The sequence below is a fragment of the Halichoerus grypus genome, chromosome 4 (assembly GCF_964656455.1).
Source record: "Halichoerus grypus chromosome 4, mHalGry1.hap1.1, whole genome shotgun sequence".
Classification (NCBI taxonomy): Eukaryota; Metazoa; Chordata; class Mammalia; order Carnivora; family Phocidae; genus Halichoerus; species Halichoerus grypus.
In genome coordinates this window covers 138,107,781-138,125,789 of record NC_135715.1, presented here as the reverse complement: position 1 = coordinate 138,125,789, position 18,009 = coordinate 138,107,781, and the positions used below count along the sequence as shown (strand labels likewise).

General features: G+C 34.7%; 1 protein-coding gene across 4 annotated transcripts in view; it reads left to right on the top strand.

Annotated features, from left to right (window-relative positions):
* Nucleotides 1–18,009, top strand: part of LNPK (lunapark, ER junction formation factor) — a 78,596-nt gene that overhangs the window by 21,211 nt on the left and 39,376 nt on the right. For all 4 annotated transcript variants that reach the window (XM_036073996.2, XM_036073995.2, XM_036073994.2 and 1 more), the window contains exons 5-6: nt 7,909–7,967; nt 15,779–15,819. In XM_036073996.2, the coding sequence (XP_035929889.1) occupies nt 7,909–7,967; nt 15,779–15,819 (100 nt within the window). The remainder of the gene's footprint in view (nt 1–7,908; nt 7,968–15,778; nt 15,820–18,009) is intronic.

The following is an 18,009-nucleotide window of genomic DNA, read 5'->3' as shown; positions in this document are numbered from 1 at the left end:
TTTTTTCTTTCTTTCATTTTGCCCATGGGTGCTGAGTTGCCCAGCACCATTTGTTGGAAAGGAACTGCATCATTTTTTAACTCTATGAAATCACTTTCTTTTTCTAGTTTAAAGCTTTCTTGGCGGGGGTGGCAGGGAGGTTCTTGAATTCAGCTTTGTGGGGTATTAAGATACAACCCTTGTTTTGTTAGTATTTGCCTAATATACTTTTGCCTATGGTTTTATTTTCTTCAACTTGCAAAAACTCTTAGTTTTAGGTGTTAGTTTATATTATAGGGTTGGGTTTTATTTTTATGATCTAGTCTGAAAGTCTTTTGCTCTGGTGAGTTCAGCTCATTTACATTTATTGAGAGGAAAGATGTTGGTCTAGGTTTCGGAACATAATTTTGCATTTTTCCTTTTTTTTTAAAAAACTTAAAAATAAATCTCTATGTGGTATGTTTACCTTACTTTTGCCCAGTTATTTGTAGGAGGTTTGTGTGAGTATGGGCGCGCATGTCTTTCCACATTCCAGGCTATCTAGAATTTTCATTATGATCCAGGATTTAATGTGCTAGTTTGTTCAGCTTTTATCTTTCCCCAGCCAATAGGGTTAGGCAACTGTGTATTTTTTCCTAATACAAAACCTCTTTTCTCTCCTGCTGCCATAGAAACAATGTTCTTTGTAAACATGGTGTTTCTGAATGGTTTCTCTTTAAGTTCTGTCTTTTCTGTTTCGTTGTTGGAACCAAACTGAGGAGTTTCTGCCTATAGCACGTGTGTCTTATTCTTGTTATAAATATGGGCTTTAGGCTTTACACTTTGAGAAGTTTGTCTTGCTACCTCTTTGTGAGATAAGCAGTTTTCCTTTTCTGCTTGCACTCTTGATCTCCATGATCTCCATTACTTTTGGGAGACTGTCCACATATTTTGGGAGTTGGGTTTTAGCTATATCTTATTTTACCAGGACAGGAATTTGTTTTTGTTTTTGATCTCCTTGTTGTTTAGAGTATTTCCTTTTTTTTTTTTTTTTTAAATCTATTTATTTGAGAGAGAGAGAAAGAGAGAGCGAGCAAGAGAGCACAAGCCATGGGATGGGGGGAGAGGCAGAGGGAGAAGCAGACTCCGTTCTGAGCCAGGAGCCATATTCGGGGCTCTATCCTAGGATCATGACCTGAGCCCAAGGCAGACACTTAACCAACTGAGCCATCCAGGCGCCCCTGTTTAGAGTATTTCTAAGAAGAGAAGAGGGAAATGGAAATTATGCCACTGTTGTCAAAGTAGGACTCAGTAATAGTGTCTTTAATAGTGTCACAAAACATGTTGCTCTATTTTCATAAATTATATTTAATTATTAAGAAAGCAAAAACCTTTATTGGAATAACTAGAGCATAGATTTCTGAAGTACCTTTTTTCCCCTAAACTTTGTTTTAAAAATACAAAAGAATTTCATTTAATTTAGCCTTAAAGATTAACATACTATATATGTTCTGCTGTTCAAGTCTTGAAGGAAATTTGTATTGTTTGATAGCTCATTTTCTCCAGCAGTAGTTCTGATAAAAACCAAAAGGAGAACTTCTTGTCTGCAAAGGAGCTTACTGTGTTTTATTTTGAAGTAAGGGAGTATATTTCAAATCTTGTAGTTTTTACACTTTGAAAATTATATATGCTTTTGAAAAATATCTAAGAAAATTTAATGATTTCCTACGGAATTCTAGTCACTATCTCTACAGTTCCTTCCAGTGTTCTCTGTTTTCCTGTACTTTTTTCTTTTTTTCTAAATCATCTCTCTGCTGCCACTATTTCAGCAGGTTTGTAGTGGAGAAACAGTATGAGTTTCCTGTTGTAGGATCCTTGAGGGTTATGAGCAGTATGTCTAACCTCTCCTCTCCCTTCCCTTGATAAGGACGATGCTCAGTGTCTTTTATTGCTTAGGTAGTTGTCTGAGTCATAAAAATGAATCACCACAACATAAAAAACATGTTTTGGTTATCTATTGCTATAATAAGTTGCCCCAGAACTTAGTAGCTTAAAACAACAAATGTTTATTATCTCTCACAGTTTCTGAGGGGCAGGAAGGAATGTGGGAGCAGTTTAGTTGGGTGGTTCTAGCTCAGGGTCTTTATTCATATATAAATTGCAGTTAAGCTGTTGGCTGGAGCTACAGTTACCTCAAGGCTTAACTAAAGATGGAGAATTTACTTCTAAGCTCACACATGTAGTTTGCAGGCCTCATCTCTTCACTGGCTCTTTGCCAGAGACCTCTGTTTTTTGCCACATGGGCCTTCCCATAGAGTTCCCTGAATGTCCTCATGTCATACTAGCTGGCTTCTCTTAGAAGAGAAGAGAGAGAGAAAGATGGTGAGTGGAAGAGGAGAACTAACGTGGAAGCTGCAGTCTTTTATAACCTAATCTTGAAGTTACATACTATTACTTCTGCCATATTCTATTGGTTACACAGGCCAGCACTGGTAAGAGAGGACTACACAAGGTGTAAATACCAGGAGACAGGGTTCACTGGTGACTACCTTGCAAGTGAACTCCCAAGAATAGCAATGATGTATTTTAGAGTAAAGAAATAACATAAATTCAGATACAATGTTCTTCTTTTCTTTTCTTTTCCTTTCTTTTCTTTACCTTCTTTCTTTCTTTTTTTGAGAGAGAGAGTGCACGCCTGCGGAGGAGTGGGGGCTGGAGGGGCGGAGGGAGAGAGAATCTTTTTTAAAAAAATTTTTAAAAATCTTTATTTAAATTCAATTTAGTTAGCATATAGTATATTTTACTAGTTTCAAGGGTAGAATTTAGTGATTCATCAGTTGCATATAATAGCCATTGCTGTTTACATCAAGTGCCCTGCTTAATGCCTATCACCTAGTTACCCCACCCCCCCACCCACCTCCCCTCCATCAACCCTCAGTTTGTTTCCTAGAGTTAAGAGTCTCTTACGGTTTGCCTCCCTCTTTGTTTTCATCTTATTTTATTTTCTCTTCCCTTCTTCTATGTTCATCTGTTTTGTTTCTTAAATTCTATGTATGAGTGAAATCATGGTATTTGTCTTTCTCTGACTGATCTATTTCTTTTAGCATAATACCTTCCAGTTCCATTCACATCATTGCAAATGGCAAGATTTCATTCTTTTTGATGGCTGAGGAATATTCCATTGTGTATTTATACCACATCTTCTCTGTCCATTCATGTGTCGATGGACATCTGGGCTCTTTCCATAGTTTGGCTATTGTGGACATTGCAGCTATAAACATTGGGGTGCATGTGCCCCTTCAGATCACTATTTTTGTATCCTTTGGATAAATACCTAGTAGTGCAATTGCTGGGTGGCAGGGGTAGTTCTATTTTTAACTTTTTGAGAAACCTCCATACTGTTTTCCAGAGTGGCTGCACCAGTTTGCATTCCCACCAACAGTGTAAGAGGGTTCCCCTTTCTCTGTATCCTTGCCAACATCTGTCATTTCCTGAGTTGTTAACTTTAGCCATTCTAACCAGTGTCAGGTGGTAGCTCATTGTGATTTTGACTTGTATGTCCTTGATGCTGTGTGATGTGGGGCATTTTTTCATGTGTCTGTTAGTCATTTGTATGTCTTCTTTGAAGAAATATCTGTTCATGTCTTCTGCCCATTTCTTGACTGGGTTTTTTGTTCATTGGGTGTTGAGTTGGATAAGTTCTTTATATATTTTGGATACCAGCCCTTTATCTGATAAGACGTTCGCAAATATCTTCTCCCATTCTGTTGGTTGTCGTTTGGTTTTGTCGACTATTTCCTTTGCTGTGCAAAAGCTTTTTATCTTGATGAAGTCCCAGTAGTTCATTTTTGCTTTTGTTTCCCTTGGCTTTGGAGACGTGTCTAGCAAGAAGTTGCTGCAGCCGAGGTCACAGAGGTTGCTGCCTGTGGTCTCCTCTAGGATTTTGATGGATTCTTGTCTCACATTTAGGTCTTTCATCCATTTTGAGTTTATTTTTGTGTATGGTGTAAGAAAGTGGTCCAGTTTCATTCTTCTACATGTGGCTATCCAGTTTTCCCAGCACCATTTGTTGAAGAGACTGTGTTTTTTCCATTGGACATTCTTTCCTCCTTTGTCGAAGATTAGTTGACCATAGAGTTGAGGGCCCATTTCTGGGTTCTCTATTCTGTTCCATTGATCTATGTATCTGTTTTTGTGCCAGTACCATACTGTCTTGATTGCAGCTTTGTAATAGAGCTTAAGTCTGGCTTTGTGATGCCACCAGCTTTGGTTTTCTCTTTCAGCATTCCTTTGGCTATTAGGGATCTTTTCTGGTTCCATACAAATTTTAGAATTATTTGTTCCAGCTCTGTGAAAAATGTCAGTGGTATTTTGATAGGGATTGCTTTGAATGTGTAGATTGCTTTGGGTAGCATAGACATTTTAACAATATTTGTTCTTCCAATCCATGAGCATGGAATATTTTTCCATTTCTTTGTGTTCTCAATTTCTTTCATAAGTATTCTATAGTTTTCAGAGCACAGATCCTTTACCTATTTGGTTAGGTTTATTTCTAGGTATCTTTTTGGTATAATTGTAAATGTACCAAATTTACAATGTATCGAATGTAAAATGTAAAATTCCTTGATTTCTCTTTCTTCTGCTTCATTGTTAGTGTATAGAAATGCAGCTGACTTCTGTGAATTGATTTTATATCCTGCGACTTTGCTGAATTCCTGTATCAGTTCAAGCAATTTTTGGGTGGAGTCTTTTGGGTTTTCCACGTAGAGTATCATGTCATCTGCGAAGAGTGAAAGTTTTGACTGCTTTCCCTATTTGGATGCCTTTTATTTCTTTTCGTTGTCTGATTGTTGAGGCTAGGACTTCCAGTACTATGTTAAACAACAGTGGTGAGAGTTGACATCTCTGTTGTATTCCTAACCTCAGGGGAAAAACCCTCAGTTTTTCCCTGTTGAGGACGATATTCGCTGTGGGTCTTTTGTATATGGCTTTTATGATATTGAGGTATGTTCCCTCCATCTCTACATGGCAGAGAGTTTTTTTTTTTATCAAGAAAAGATGCTGTATTTTGTCAAATGCTTTTTCTGCATCTATTGAGAGGATCATATGATTCTTGTCCTTTTATTAATGTAGTGTGTCACATTGATTGACTTGAGGATGTTGAACCACCCCTGCAGCCCAGGAATAAATCCCACTTGATCATGGTGTATAATCCTTTCAACGTACTGTTGGATCCTCTTAGCTTGTATCTTGGTGAGAATTTTTGCATCCATGTTCATCAGGGATATTGGTCTGTAATTCTCCTTTTTAGTGGGGTCTTTGTCTGGTTTTGGGATTAAGGTAATGTTGGCCTCATAGAGTTTGGAAGTTGTCCTTCCATTTCTATTTTCTGGAACAGTTTCAGAAGAATAGGTATTAATTCTTCTTTAAATGTTTGGTAGAATTCCCCTGAGAAGCCATCCGGCCCTGGACTCTTGTTTGTTGGGAAATTTTTTTTTACTAATTCAATTTCTTTGCTGGTTATGGGTCTTTTCAGGTTTTCTATTTTTTCTTGTCTCAGTTTTGGTGGTTTATATGTTTCTAGGAATTTATCCATTTATTCCAGATTGCCTAATTTGTTGGCATATAATTGCTCATAATATTCTCTAACAATTGTTTGTATTTCTTCAGTGTTGATTGTGATCTCTCCTCTTTCATTTATGATTTTATTTATTTGGGTCCTTTCTCTTTTCTTTTTGATAAGTCTGGCTAGGGGCTTATCGATCTTATTAATTCTTCCAAAGAACCAGCTCCTAGTTTCACTGATCTGTTCTAGTGTTTTGTTTTTTTATTTCTATATCATTGATTTCTACTCTAATCTTTATTATTTCTATTCTCCTGCTGGATTTAGGCCTTATTTGCTGTTCTTTTTCCAGTTCCTTTAGGTGTACGGTTAGGTTGTGTATTTGAGACTTTTCTTGTTTCTTGAGGAAAGCCTGTATACTTCCCTCTTAGGACTGCCTTTGCTGCATCCCAAAGGTTTTGAACTGTTGTGTTTCATTTTCATTTGTTTCCATGAATTTTTAAAATTCTTCTTTAATTTACTGGTTGACCCAATCATTCTTCAGTAGGATATTATTTAACCTCCATGTATTTGTGTTCCTTCCCAATTTTTTCTTGTGGTTCAAGTTTTATAGCACTGTGGTCTGAAAATATGCATGATATGATCTCAGTCTTTTTGTACAGGTTGAGACCTGATTTGTGACCCAGTGTGTGATCTATTTTGGATAATGTTTCCTGTGCACTTGAGAAGCATGTGTATTCTGCTGCTTTAGGATGAAATGCTCTGAATTTATCTGTGAAGTCCATCAGGTCCAGTGTGTCATTCAAAGCCCTTGTTTCCTTGTTGATCTTCTGCTTAGATGATCTGTCCATTGCTGTGAGTGGGGAGTTCAAGTCCCCTATTATTGTATTGTTATCAATGAGCTTAATTTTATTTTTAATTGGTTTATATATTTAGCTGCTTCCAAGTTAGGGGCATAAATATTAATAATTGTTAGATCTTCTTGTTGGATAGCCCCTTTTATTATGATATAATAAATATAATCATCTCTTATTAAAGTCTTTGGTTTAAAATATAGTTTGTGTGATACAAGGATGGCTACTCCAGCTTTCTTTTGATGTCCATTAGCATGATAAATGGTTCTCTACCCTCTCACTTTCAATCTGGAAGTGTCTGGGTCTAAAATAAGTCTCTTGTAAGCAGTATATTGATGGGTCTTGTTTTTTAATCCATTCTGATACCCTGTGTCTTTTGATTGGAGCATTGAGTCCATTTACATTCAGAGTAATTATTGAAGGATATGAATTTAGTGCCATTGTATTACCTGTAAAATCGCCATTCTTATGGATTGTCTCTGTTCCTTTCTGGTCTTTGTTACTTTTGGGCTCTCTCTCCGCTCAAAGGACCCCCTTTAATATTTCTTGCAGGGCTGGTTTAGTGTTCACAAATTCCTTTAGTTGTTGTTTGTCCCGGAAACTCTTTATCGGAGAGAGAGAATCTTAAGCAGCTTCCACACCCAGCGCAGAGCTGACCCAGGGCTTGATCATTGGATGGCCCTGAAATCATAACCTGAGCCGAAATCAAGAGTTGGACGCTTAACCAACTGAGCCACCCAGGCACCCTTACAATGTATTGCTTTTATAAAATTATGAATAATGTTTGTATGCATTCTGCCATGTTCTTTGGAGAAAGAGGTATTTTGCTATATTTACATTGAATTTAAGAGATTATCTTGACAAATTTGTGATTAGGATCATTCTTTGACTTACTTTTAATATCATTTGATGTTTTACTGATGTAAGGCCCAAAGAATTCTCCTCATAAAAATCTTTGAAAGATGGTGTTTAGCTCAGTTTACTTATCAAGTACTTACTTGAAGGTAAGCTTTTTTTCTTCTAGATAGCTTATTTTATTTAGTAGAGAAGATCCTTCAAATGTTAAATAATAGGGAAGTAGTAATAACTTATATTTGTACAATGTGCTGGATTTGGGGTAAAATGTGATTTTCCCTCAGTGCATGGGAATAGACAGATTTTTGGAGTTGATGCTTACTTAGTAAGAAGGGATTCTATAATTTGTTTTTTTTGGGGGGGCGGGTTTCATAGACTCCTTACAGAGTGATGAACACAGTGGTCTCTCCAGAGAAATACACTTACGCACACAAAGGCAATTTCATAATTCTGGGGGACCCTCAGAAGGTCTGTGGATTTTAGATTGAGAACTCTTTTGAAAGCAGATATAGACCTCTGATGTCTCTGAAAGAAAGAGTACTTCCTGGTTTTCAAAATATAAAGGAAAGCACTGTACTGAACTCTAACTGGAAATGTATATTTGTTTTCATTTTATATGGCTTCTAATTCACTTATCCTAATGATGGTTTTTGTTTCTCAATTTTGCTTCCTCTGTAGCATCTGGAGCATAAGAACAGTGCTTATTTTCTTCTTTTCCAAGAGAACAGAAAGAAATAGTAAGTTTAATTTCTAAGTTTTTATAAATACATTTTAAAAAACACCTTCTTATAGTGCATTGGTTTGTAACTGAATGGCAGGTTGTGAAATGGTGTATTGAAATGACAATCTTGTAAATATTGATGGGTTGTTTACTATCAAGCATTTTGAATAATCAAGAGGATTCTCTTTTTCATTTGTGTTATTTTTGTCTTGTTCATTTAGACTTTTTTTACACAAAATAATTTATTTCATTAATTCATCTCTTAAATTGAAAGTATTTGTTAATCTTTATACAAAACTTACATTATTATAGAGTAGAATATAGTTAGACATCTTTTGATTTGTTCTATTAATTGTACTGTTCTCTTTAACCTCACAGCTCCTAGGCTTTTGTTTTTATGGAAATATGCAAATTATGATAATACTTCCTTCTGTATTCTGTGTATCTATAGATTTTAAAGTTTTTCAGGTCTTAAAAGTATGAGTTATAATTAAATAAAGATATAAATTTCATTTAAATGAACTTTATTGTGACTTCTTTCTTGTTTTAACTTTTCATTGTGGAAAATTTCACATACAAAATTACATATACAAGAGTAGGGTGAATAGTATAATAAGTCCTCATATACCTATCACACAACGTAAACAATCATCAACTCATTGTTAGTCTTTTTTAATTTTTAACCCCACCTACTTATCTACCTACTGTATTATTTTGAAGTATATCCCAGTTATATCTATCCATGACAGGCTTTTTAAAAAAATACATTATACAATACATTATCATTAATGTAATGCAATACATTATCATATCTGAAAAAGAATTCTTAATATCATAAAATATTAAATATATTTTGTTTGATTCAAGATCCAAATAAGGTTCATACAGATATATGACTTTCAAACTTCCCCCCTGAGTTATGACTTCTCTTCAACCTGGCTTAGGCTCACTGGGCTAGCCCAATGACCATTCCTTGCAGATACCCTTGATTCCTTTGCCCCTCTTTTCCATCCTACTTGTCTGGCAAAAACTGTACCTTCTTTAAATATAATTATATGCTTAATCTATGACTGGCAAAACTCTATCCTGGTTAAAAACTTTTATAAGCTTAATCTATCTCTGCATCAGAAAAGCTAAATTTATTAGAGGAAAATCATACAGCATAGTGACCAGACTTATTTTATTTTTTATTTTTTTAAAAGATTATTTTTTATTTATTTGAGAGAGAGAGCATGAGTTGGGGGGGCTGGAGGAGCAGAGGGAGAGGGAGAAGCAGACTCCCTGCTGAGCAGGGAACCTGAGTGGGGCTGGATTCCAGGATCATGACCTGAGCCAAAGGCAGATGCTTAACTGACTGAGCCACCAGGTGCCCCTGACCAGACTTATTTTAAATCTATTATTGTAAATACATGTACTGCTGCACAGTCCTATTTCATAGTTCCCTAGAAAATTTACTTTTTTCTCTTTGAGAGTATTTTTTGAGATTGTATTTCTCTTCAAATAAAATACCTGCCTTCCTGCAAATAAACAAAAACCAAACCAAAATAAAACCAATCAACCAACCAACCAAGTAAAAATTCAAAATACACAGACAAGCAAAATCGCACAAAAATCTACCTGGCTACTCTCATGTGATAGTCTTACTTTATGGAGAAAAAAGATATAAACAGATGAGAGCTACCTCCACCACCAAATATATCAAGTTAGCTCCATCTGTTACTCAGTATGTTGTCATCCTTCAATGGTAGTCTGGAAGACTGACCTTGATTCCGTCTATGGCTAAGCCCTCCATTTATACTTTGGATTCTGGATATTCTGTCCATCTCAAGAACTTTGTTCTTGCAGTTATCTCTTCCTGCAGTTATCCTCTTTTGTATTAACTATTTCTATTGGACTGTGTCTATTGGTGTATAATCTCGCTTCCATATAATGAGCTCGGGGGGAGAAACCCTATCCTGACTTCATATTCCCTTTAATCTACCATGCATTTCTCTCTCCCCTTCAAAGTCCAATCAGCTCTACCTCCACAGTTATTTCAGATCTGAACTTCTAACCTGCTTTACTACAACTACTGTTCTAATTCAGGTGATCATCATCTCCTACTTGTACTAGGAGTGGCTTCCTAACTAGTCTATTTTTAAAGTATAAATGAATTGTGTCTTTTCTGCTTCAAATTCTCTAATGGCTTCCCATGGCAGCCAGAGTAAATCTGAATTCTTTTAGCCTACTTTCTGGCTTATGCCCATTCTCTAACTTCATCTCTCTCTACTCTTCTTTTTTCACTTTTGTTCCAGCCACACTGGCTGTCTTTTCGTCCTACAGATAAGTTTTAATTCTCTGAACCTCGGTTTCCTAATTTGTCAAGTGGAAACATGTATTATCATCATCATAAATATGAAATATTTGTTTAGGAAGGATTATTATGAGTATTAAGTGAAACTATATACCAAAGTATATAAAAATTGCGAAGTGTTAATATACATGTAGGCCGATGGTAGTGATTTTTCTGTTCCTTATTCTTTTTTATTTTTCTTGTCTTTTTAATTTTTCTTGTCTTATTTAATGGGGTAGTACTCAGTATAATAGTGAGTTGAAGTGGGAATAGCAGATTCCTTGTCTAGTTCCTGATTCTCAGTGGAAAAGCTTTTAACGTTTATCATTAAGTATGATGTTTGCTGTGGTTTTAAAAATTATTGATACTTACTATCATATTAAGGAAATTAAGCTTATGGTGTTGTTTCCAGTGATATTTGGTAATATGGTAGATGCTAGGAGGACAGGAAGAAGTTTAAAACAAATATGCTCTCTGACCTCATGGAATTAACAAAATAGTAGAAAATATAAGAGTGCTTGGATATAATATAATATATATAATATATATATTAATATCCTCTTTTGTATTATATAGGATATATAATATAAGAGTGCTTGGAAACACTTTTCTAAGGAAATTAAATGTATGAATATTTTAATTTACAAATAGGCACACCATGATATGGTTATTGTATCATGGAACTCTACATCAAAAACTAATGATGTAATGTATGGTGATTAACATAACATAATAAAATTAAAAAAAAATTAAGGGATTGCTTAAAAATTTATTTCAGGGATCCTTTTATTTAAAAAAATTTACTAATTCAATTGAATAGGTATTACATGTACATTTAAAATAGACTTCAGAAAAAATTATCTTACAGTCCTACATAAATTTTTTTTTTAGCATAAAGTCAGGTGTACTATATATGTTTAAGCCTGAAGCTATTCATTGTGTCCTTGGTTTTTGTTCTCTATTAGTTTTATTTCCTTTGTTTTATACCTTGGACCTAGTATAGATTAAGGGTTGGCAAACTATAGTCTGTGGGCCAAGTCCTGCCCACCACCTTGTATAGGTCATGATTTAAGAATGATTTTTAGGGGCGCCTGGGTGGCTCAGTTGGTTGAGCATCTGTCTTTGGCTCAAGGTCCTGGGATCGAGCCCCGCATCAGGCTCCCTCCTCCTCAGGGAGCCTGCTTCTCCCTTGGCTACTCCCCCTGCTTGTGCTCTCTTTCTCTCTGTCAAATAAATAAATAAATAAAATCTTAAAAAAAATTATTTTTACATTTTTAAATCATTGAAAAATTCAAAAGAATATTTTTTGATATTATATTTATTGAATTTGAAATTCATATTTCTGTTTTTATTGGAGCAAAACTCTGCCCATTCATTTAAATGGTGTCTGTAGCTGCTTTCATCCTACAGTGGCAGAGTTAAGTAGTTGTGACAAACTGTATGTAGTGCTCTCAACACTTCAGACTGTTGCAGGATGTACAACAAATCACAGTGACAAAATTATAACTTGACATTTCATGTGCCATATGTATTGTGACAATTTTAGTTTTTTTTTTAAATTACTAGTGCATACTCAACGTGTAAAAACAACAAAAGAAGAAAGGGTTGGACTTTGAATGTTGCATTTTTGGGCACCGTGGACTGTGGATTATTTTGTTATCAAAACACAAAGCATTGTATTTATTATTCAATGACATTATAGCTGTGCTAAAAGAATACAAATATACATTGACATTACCATACTAAGTACTCCTGACATTCCCAACTCACGGAAAAACAATGGTCAGAAAAATTAGAGCATTTAAAATGGAATATCTCATCGTAGCTGAATTTCTTCATAAAAATAAAAAGTGAAAATGGTGCTTCAACTAAGTAAGTTTGAGTGGCTTATTAGTGAAGCAGGGAAAGCCATTTATTTACTGATGGTGAATTAATTAAATTGTGTTTGATTGCAGCAGCTGAAAAAATGTGTTCAGAGAAGGTATACTTGCTTAATTAGTAAGTAGCCTTTTGGCAAGAACAATTACTTGAAGAACTGAGAATATTGGAAGCAAGATAGTCAATTTAAAAACATGGCAAATGATTTCAAGTGATCTTCCTTGGCTCCGATACAGCTGAGTTGTAGTTTATTTGAGGAATCAATACTGACCTTGAAGTTATTGAATTAACTTCTATGTAAAGTCTGTGTAAAACAACTCCAGGACAGAATATTTTCAAAGTTGAAAAAATGCCAATTCAGTCCAACCTGAAGTGGAATCTGCTAAGATGTATTATAAATATTGGTGGTAAAATATTTCCAAAGAAGATATACAGATGGCCAACAGACACTTGAAAAGATGCTCAACATGACCAATCATCAGGGAAGTACAAATCAAAACTACAATGAGATATCACCTGACACCTGTTAGGCTAAAATCAAAAAAGATAAGAAACAAGTTTTGGTGAGGATATGGGGAAAAAGGAACCCTTGTGCACTGTTGGTGGGAATGTAAATTGGTATAGCCACTGTGGAGAATAGTTTGGAGGTTTCTCAAAAAATTAAAAATAGAAATACCATATGATCCAATAATTCAACTATTGGGTATTTACCCAGAAAAAAATGAAAACACCAACTTGAAAAGATATATGCACCCCTATGTTTATTACAGCACTGTTTACAGTAACCACAGAAGTAACTGAAGTGTCTATCAATAGACAAATGGATAAGGAAAATGTGGTGTGTATGTAAATATATACGTATACAATGGAATATTACACAGCCATAAAAAAGGATGAGACTGTGCCGTTTGAGAAAACATGGATAGACTTAGAGGGTATTATGCTAAGTGAAAAAAGTCAGACTGAGAAAGACAAATAACATATAATTCTACTCATAAATGGAATCTAAAAAAAATGAATAAACAAAAAGCAGAATCAGGCCTGTAAATACAGAGAATAACCTGATGATTGCTAGAGGAGAGGAGGGTGGGAGATTCAGCAAAATGGGTGAAGGGGAGAGGGAGATACAGGCCTTGAGTTATGGAGTGAGTAGGTCATGGGAATAAAAGGCACAGCATAAGGAATACAGTCAGTGATACTGTAATAGTGATGTCATGGGACAGATGGTAGCTACATTTGTGAACATAGCATAATGTATAAACTTGTCAAATCACTAAGTTGTATACCTGAAACTAATGTAGCATTGTGTGTCAACTATACTAAAAAAATGTGGGAAGCAGAAAAATACTTATTTGGATTAATTTACAAACTTGTGAAACTGTAAGTGTTTCAATTTTGTGGTTGTTCATTGTGTTATGTGACAGTAGGTACTTTGCCGAGCATATTTGAACTGACCAGGTGTTATTAAATTAGTGTCAATGGGGAACTTCATTTACTGTCATGAACTTAACCATTGTCAGTTATGTGAACTTTAATCAGAAATAGAAACTGACTATCATAACTTGCCCAGTCCCACAGCAGTTTGATGGCTCAGCAGTAGTAAAGTTTTATTGTGGTATTTTGAGCTCAGGGCCTAGAGTGTAATATTTCTGCATGAAAAGAATCACCTTCAACCACTGTGATTGAATGCTGACTGGCTTTGGAAAATTAGCTTTTGCTGCAGACTTGATAATGGTTCTTAATGAATTCAACCTAAGATTGCAAGACAAAACAGTCCTTATGTGCAAAACCTATACTGCTATAAAGTCAATTAGAAAACAAATATCATTGTAATGACACAAAGTAATTTTTAAAAAAGACTGCGAAAAGTTAAAACAGGAAGCAAGATCTCCATTCCCCCCAGAAATTTGCAGCAAGTACATGATCCAAGCTTAATAGTTCCAGCAGTGTTTTTCACACTTGATCTTAGCCAAAAGAGAAGCAATCCAGCAGTGATTTTCAGACTTCAAGAAGTGCAAAGGAAATTTCCATATTTCAAAATCCATTTTAACTGTACAGTTGAGGGGCTTCCACTTATCTTCAGTTGAAAGTGATTAACGTGCAACATAATGATAAGAAAAGGCAAATATCAATAGAAGAATTAAAGAATTCTATAAATGCCTTCCAAACAATGAATACTCAATTAAAATCATGTGCTTGAGGATTGATTTCAGTATTTAGCAGTACCTATATGTGTGAAAAAACATTTTCAAAAATCAGATGTGTCAAATTGTATGACAGATCAACATTAACATATTAATATTTGGAATCAGTTTTGATGATAGGGAACACTAACTTTGAACCTCATTTAAGTGAAATATTATCTACTCACCCAAAAGAAAATAATTCTGTTCTTTTCAGTGATAGACCTATGTTACAAAAAATTGAGCTCAATTATTATTGCATTTGAATTTTCTCAATAAAGACTTGTGGAAATTTGTTTACTCTTTTGCTTTAAAAGTACTGATTGGTTTTGCCTTTTGGCCCATAACGCCTAAAATATTTACTGTCCAGCCCTTTATAGAAAAAGTTTGCTGACTTCTGGATTAAGGGATAAATATTTGGTTGGTCTTCTCTAACTGTAGATGACTATTCTCTTTAAATAGATGTTAGCAGACTTTTTTTTTTCCCCTTTAGTAGTAAGTCGGCTAACACATTAAAAACTAAAATATTTTGGGGCGCCTGGGTGGCTCAGTTGGTTAAGCGACTGCCTTCGGCTCAGGTCATGATCCTGGAGTCCCTGGATCGAGTCCCGCATCGGGCTCCCTGCTCGGCGGGGAGTCTGCTTCTCCCTCTGACCCTCCCCCCTCTCATGTGCTTTCTCTCTCATTCTCTCTCTGTCAAATAAATAAAAAAAAAAAAAAAAAAAAAAATCTTTAAAAAAAAAAATAATAAAAAAAAAAAAAAAAAAAAAACTAAAATATTTTGAAAAATTATAGTAAAATCTTTGTATAAGTTTGTATTTGGATTTTTACATAAATAATATACTTTGATTTGGGTATTCAGATGTTTGCTACTCTAGAACTTTAATGAAGAAGTAATAATTTTATTTATAAATTTAAAAATTAATAATTACTTATTTTATTTGATAAAATGTTTAGGTCTTTTTAAATTTTGGAAGTTGTTTTATTCTGTGGGGTGCCTGAGTGGCTCAGTCGTTAAGCGTCTGCCTTTGGCTCAGGTCATGATCCCAGAGTCCTGGGATTGAGCCCTGCATCCGGCTCCCTGCTCCACGGGGAGCCTGCTTCTCCCTCTCCCACTCCCCCTGCTTGTGTTCCCTCTCTCGCTGTGTCTCTCTCTGTCAAATAAATAAAATCTTTAAAAAAAAAAAAAAAGAAAGTTGTTTTATTCTATATAAAGTCAATTTTTCTCTACTTAGCTTTGTAATATATAGGCAACAATATGAAATATATATGTATACAGATTGAGATAATTTTTATCTGTACACATCAGTGAGAAATTCTAAGATAAGAAAGTTTTCTTATGGTTGCTTAATATATATTATTTGGCATACTATTTTTAAGGTATCTAAGTATCTTAATACCTGATTTAGCTTTGATTTAAATCTTGTTTTCTAGATGAAGCACTGGATGATTTAAAATCCCAGAAGAAAAAAATAGTAAGTTAACTTATTTAAAATTAATTTATATAAAACAAATACATAAGAACTGAATAAACAGTGTTTATCTGTTATACATTATGACCATCCAAGTAACAAGTATGCTTTTAGATAGCATTTTAATGATGAAGCTGAATTATGAATATTTTTGCTAGTTAATAATGATTGACAGGAAAAGTAGTTATGTGGACTTTTCTTGAATCTGAGAATCTTTGCAGTTGGAAGCTGAGAGGCAACTAAATGAATCATTGGAGGATTAAATGAGGCAGAGGGTAAAAAGGTAGGTATCCAGATTGATTATTAGGGTTTAAAAAAGGATCATCCATCTACATATGTCACTTCTCAGGTTTTCTGGACACAATAAGGCTAGGTAAGCCTAGGAGAGAGGGAATCAAGAAGATTGGTTGTAAAAGTCAAATTTAACATGAAAAGGCTGAAGGAAGGGGGAAAGAAAGAATTTTTTTTTCTTTCATTTTCTATCAGCAGCTCTGATCACATGGGTATCTTGTGGGGTCAGATAGATGTGTCCTTCAGATGTTTGGAAAGGGGGCCAAGCATGAGAGAAGGAAGAGCCCTAGATATTTAGAGGGTGTTATCATACTCTCTAATAAGTGAATTGAACTTGTGTTTGACTTGAATTTACATATGCTTTTTTATATAATTATTTTTGAAGTATGAAAATGATAATTGATAACAATGGCTTGTTATGTAGAAACTTATTTAATGAAATTTAATCAGATGCATATGATCAATGTATTTTAGTGTAACATGTAATAAGTAACAATTATGTATGAAACTAATAAAAATAATGAAGGTTAAGATTAATGTAAAAATTGTTCTGTGAGGGCGCCTGGCTGGCTTGGTTGGTAGAGCATGCAACTCTTGATCTTGGGATTATGAGTTCAACTCCCCACATTGGGCCTAGAGCTTAAAAAAATTGTTTTGTGAATTGGTAATAAAAGACACTGGTCTTGAGGGTTTAAGTGCTTGAAAAATAAAGGAACTTTAATTCTGAGAGGATTTCCTCTTTGAGCTTCTTCAGTGGTCTGTGAGTTATTTATCAACATTGCATTGACATTTTTAATGGTCCTGAAACAGAAATATTCCCTTATTTCTTATTATATTTCTTGCATTCCATGCATTATGTAACAGCCAGAAATTCAAAGTGAGGAAATACTAGTGGTTCTCAGTAATATAGAAGTTGTGATGTGATTGGCTTGGTTTGCTGATGTGATAAAAAGAAGAGCTCATAGAGGTGATCGGAGCCAAGCCCCACTTGTACCAAAATGGAGAAATTTTTATTAAAGTAGAAAATAGAAGGAGGAAGACAAAGAAAAAAGAAGAAAATTAAAAAAAAATTTAAGTGAAGAGAAGCTGACCCAGTATCAGTGCTATCACATGACCAGAAAGCAGAATCTTGGAGAACAGGTGATTGGGCAAAAACTTAATAAGTAACAGAGCCGACTTGGAACTCTGTGAAAAGACAAGCCAAGCTATTTAAACTTTTTCTTTAATAGCCCTTGAAGGAATCACAGCATAAAGCTGCTTCATCTAGGCCTCACAGTTGGAAAATTCAGTTCAGGGTCAACAGTTGTCTATATCTAAATGGTTCAAGAGGCGTCAATATTACAGAATAGTTTAGTGTGTCATGTATCTTGCAGTATGATTAAAGAAAAATAAGTTGGCTGCTCCAACTCATTTTATTAATTAGGGAACACAATTTGCATTGACTTGACTGTTGTTGGTTATGACTGTTGCTACTGGAAACTAGTCCCTGGCCTTTATTACTCAAGCTCTTAATAGAGCTGCTTTGTTTGAGTTGCTTTACACTTTGTTTAGAACAATAGGTGTTAAGGGTGAGTTAGTAAGGAGTATGGTGCTTGCTGATCATTGTGCTGGTAATGAGAGGAAAAAGAAGGGGCACTACTTTTGAACAAAAGCTAAATTTAGGTAATCAAATTGATCTTGTTCATGGATATTTAAGTTTAAACTCTACATTTTTTAGCTTTAAAAATACTTTTATTATTGAAATGCCTGTAGGAAAATAACTATCAGTCTAAAATTATCCAACTCCTATCCCTCCTCTTTCAATAACAAAATGAATACAAATTACATTTACTACTTGACATTTATTAAAGGTGGTTTCCTTAGGGATGCATCTCTTTATTCTGAATAGATTTGTAATATAAT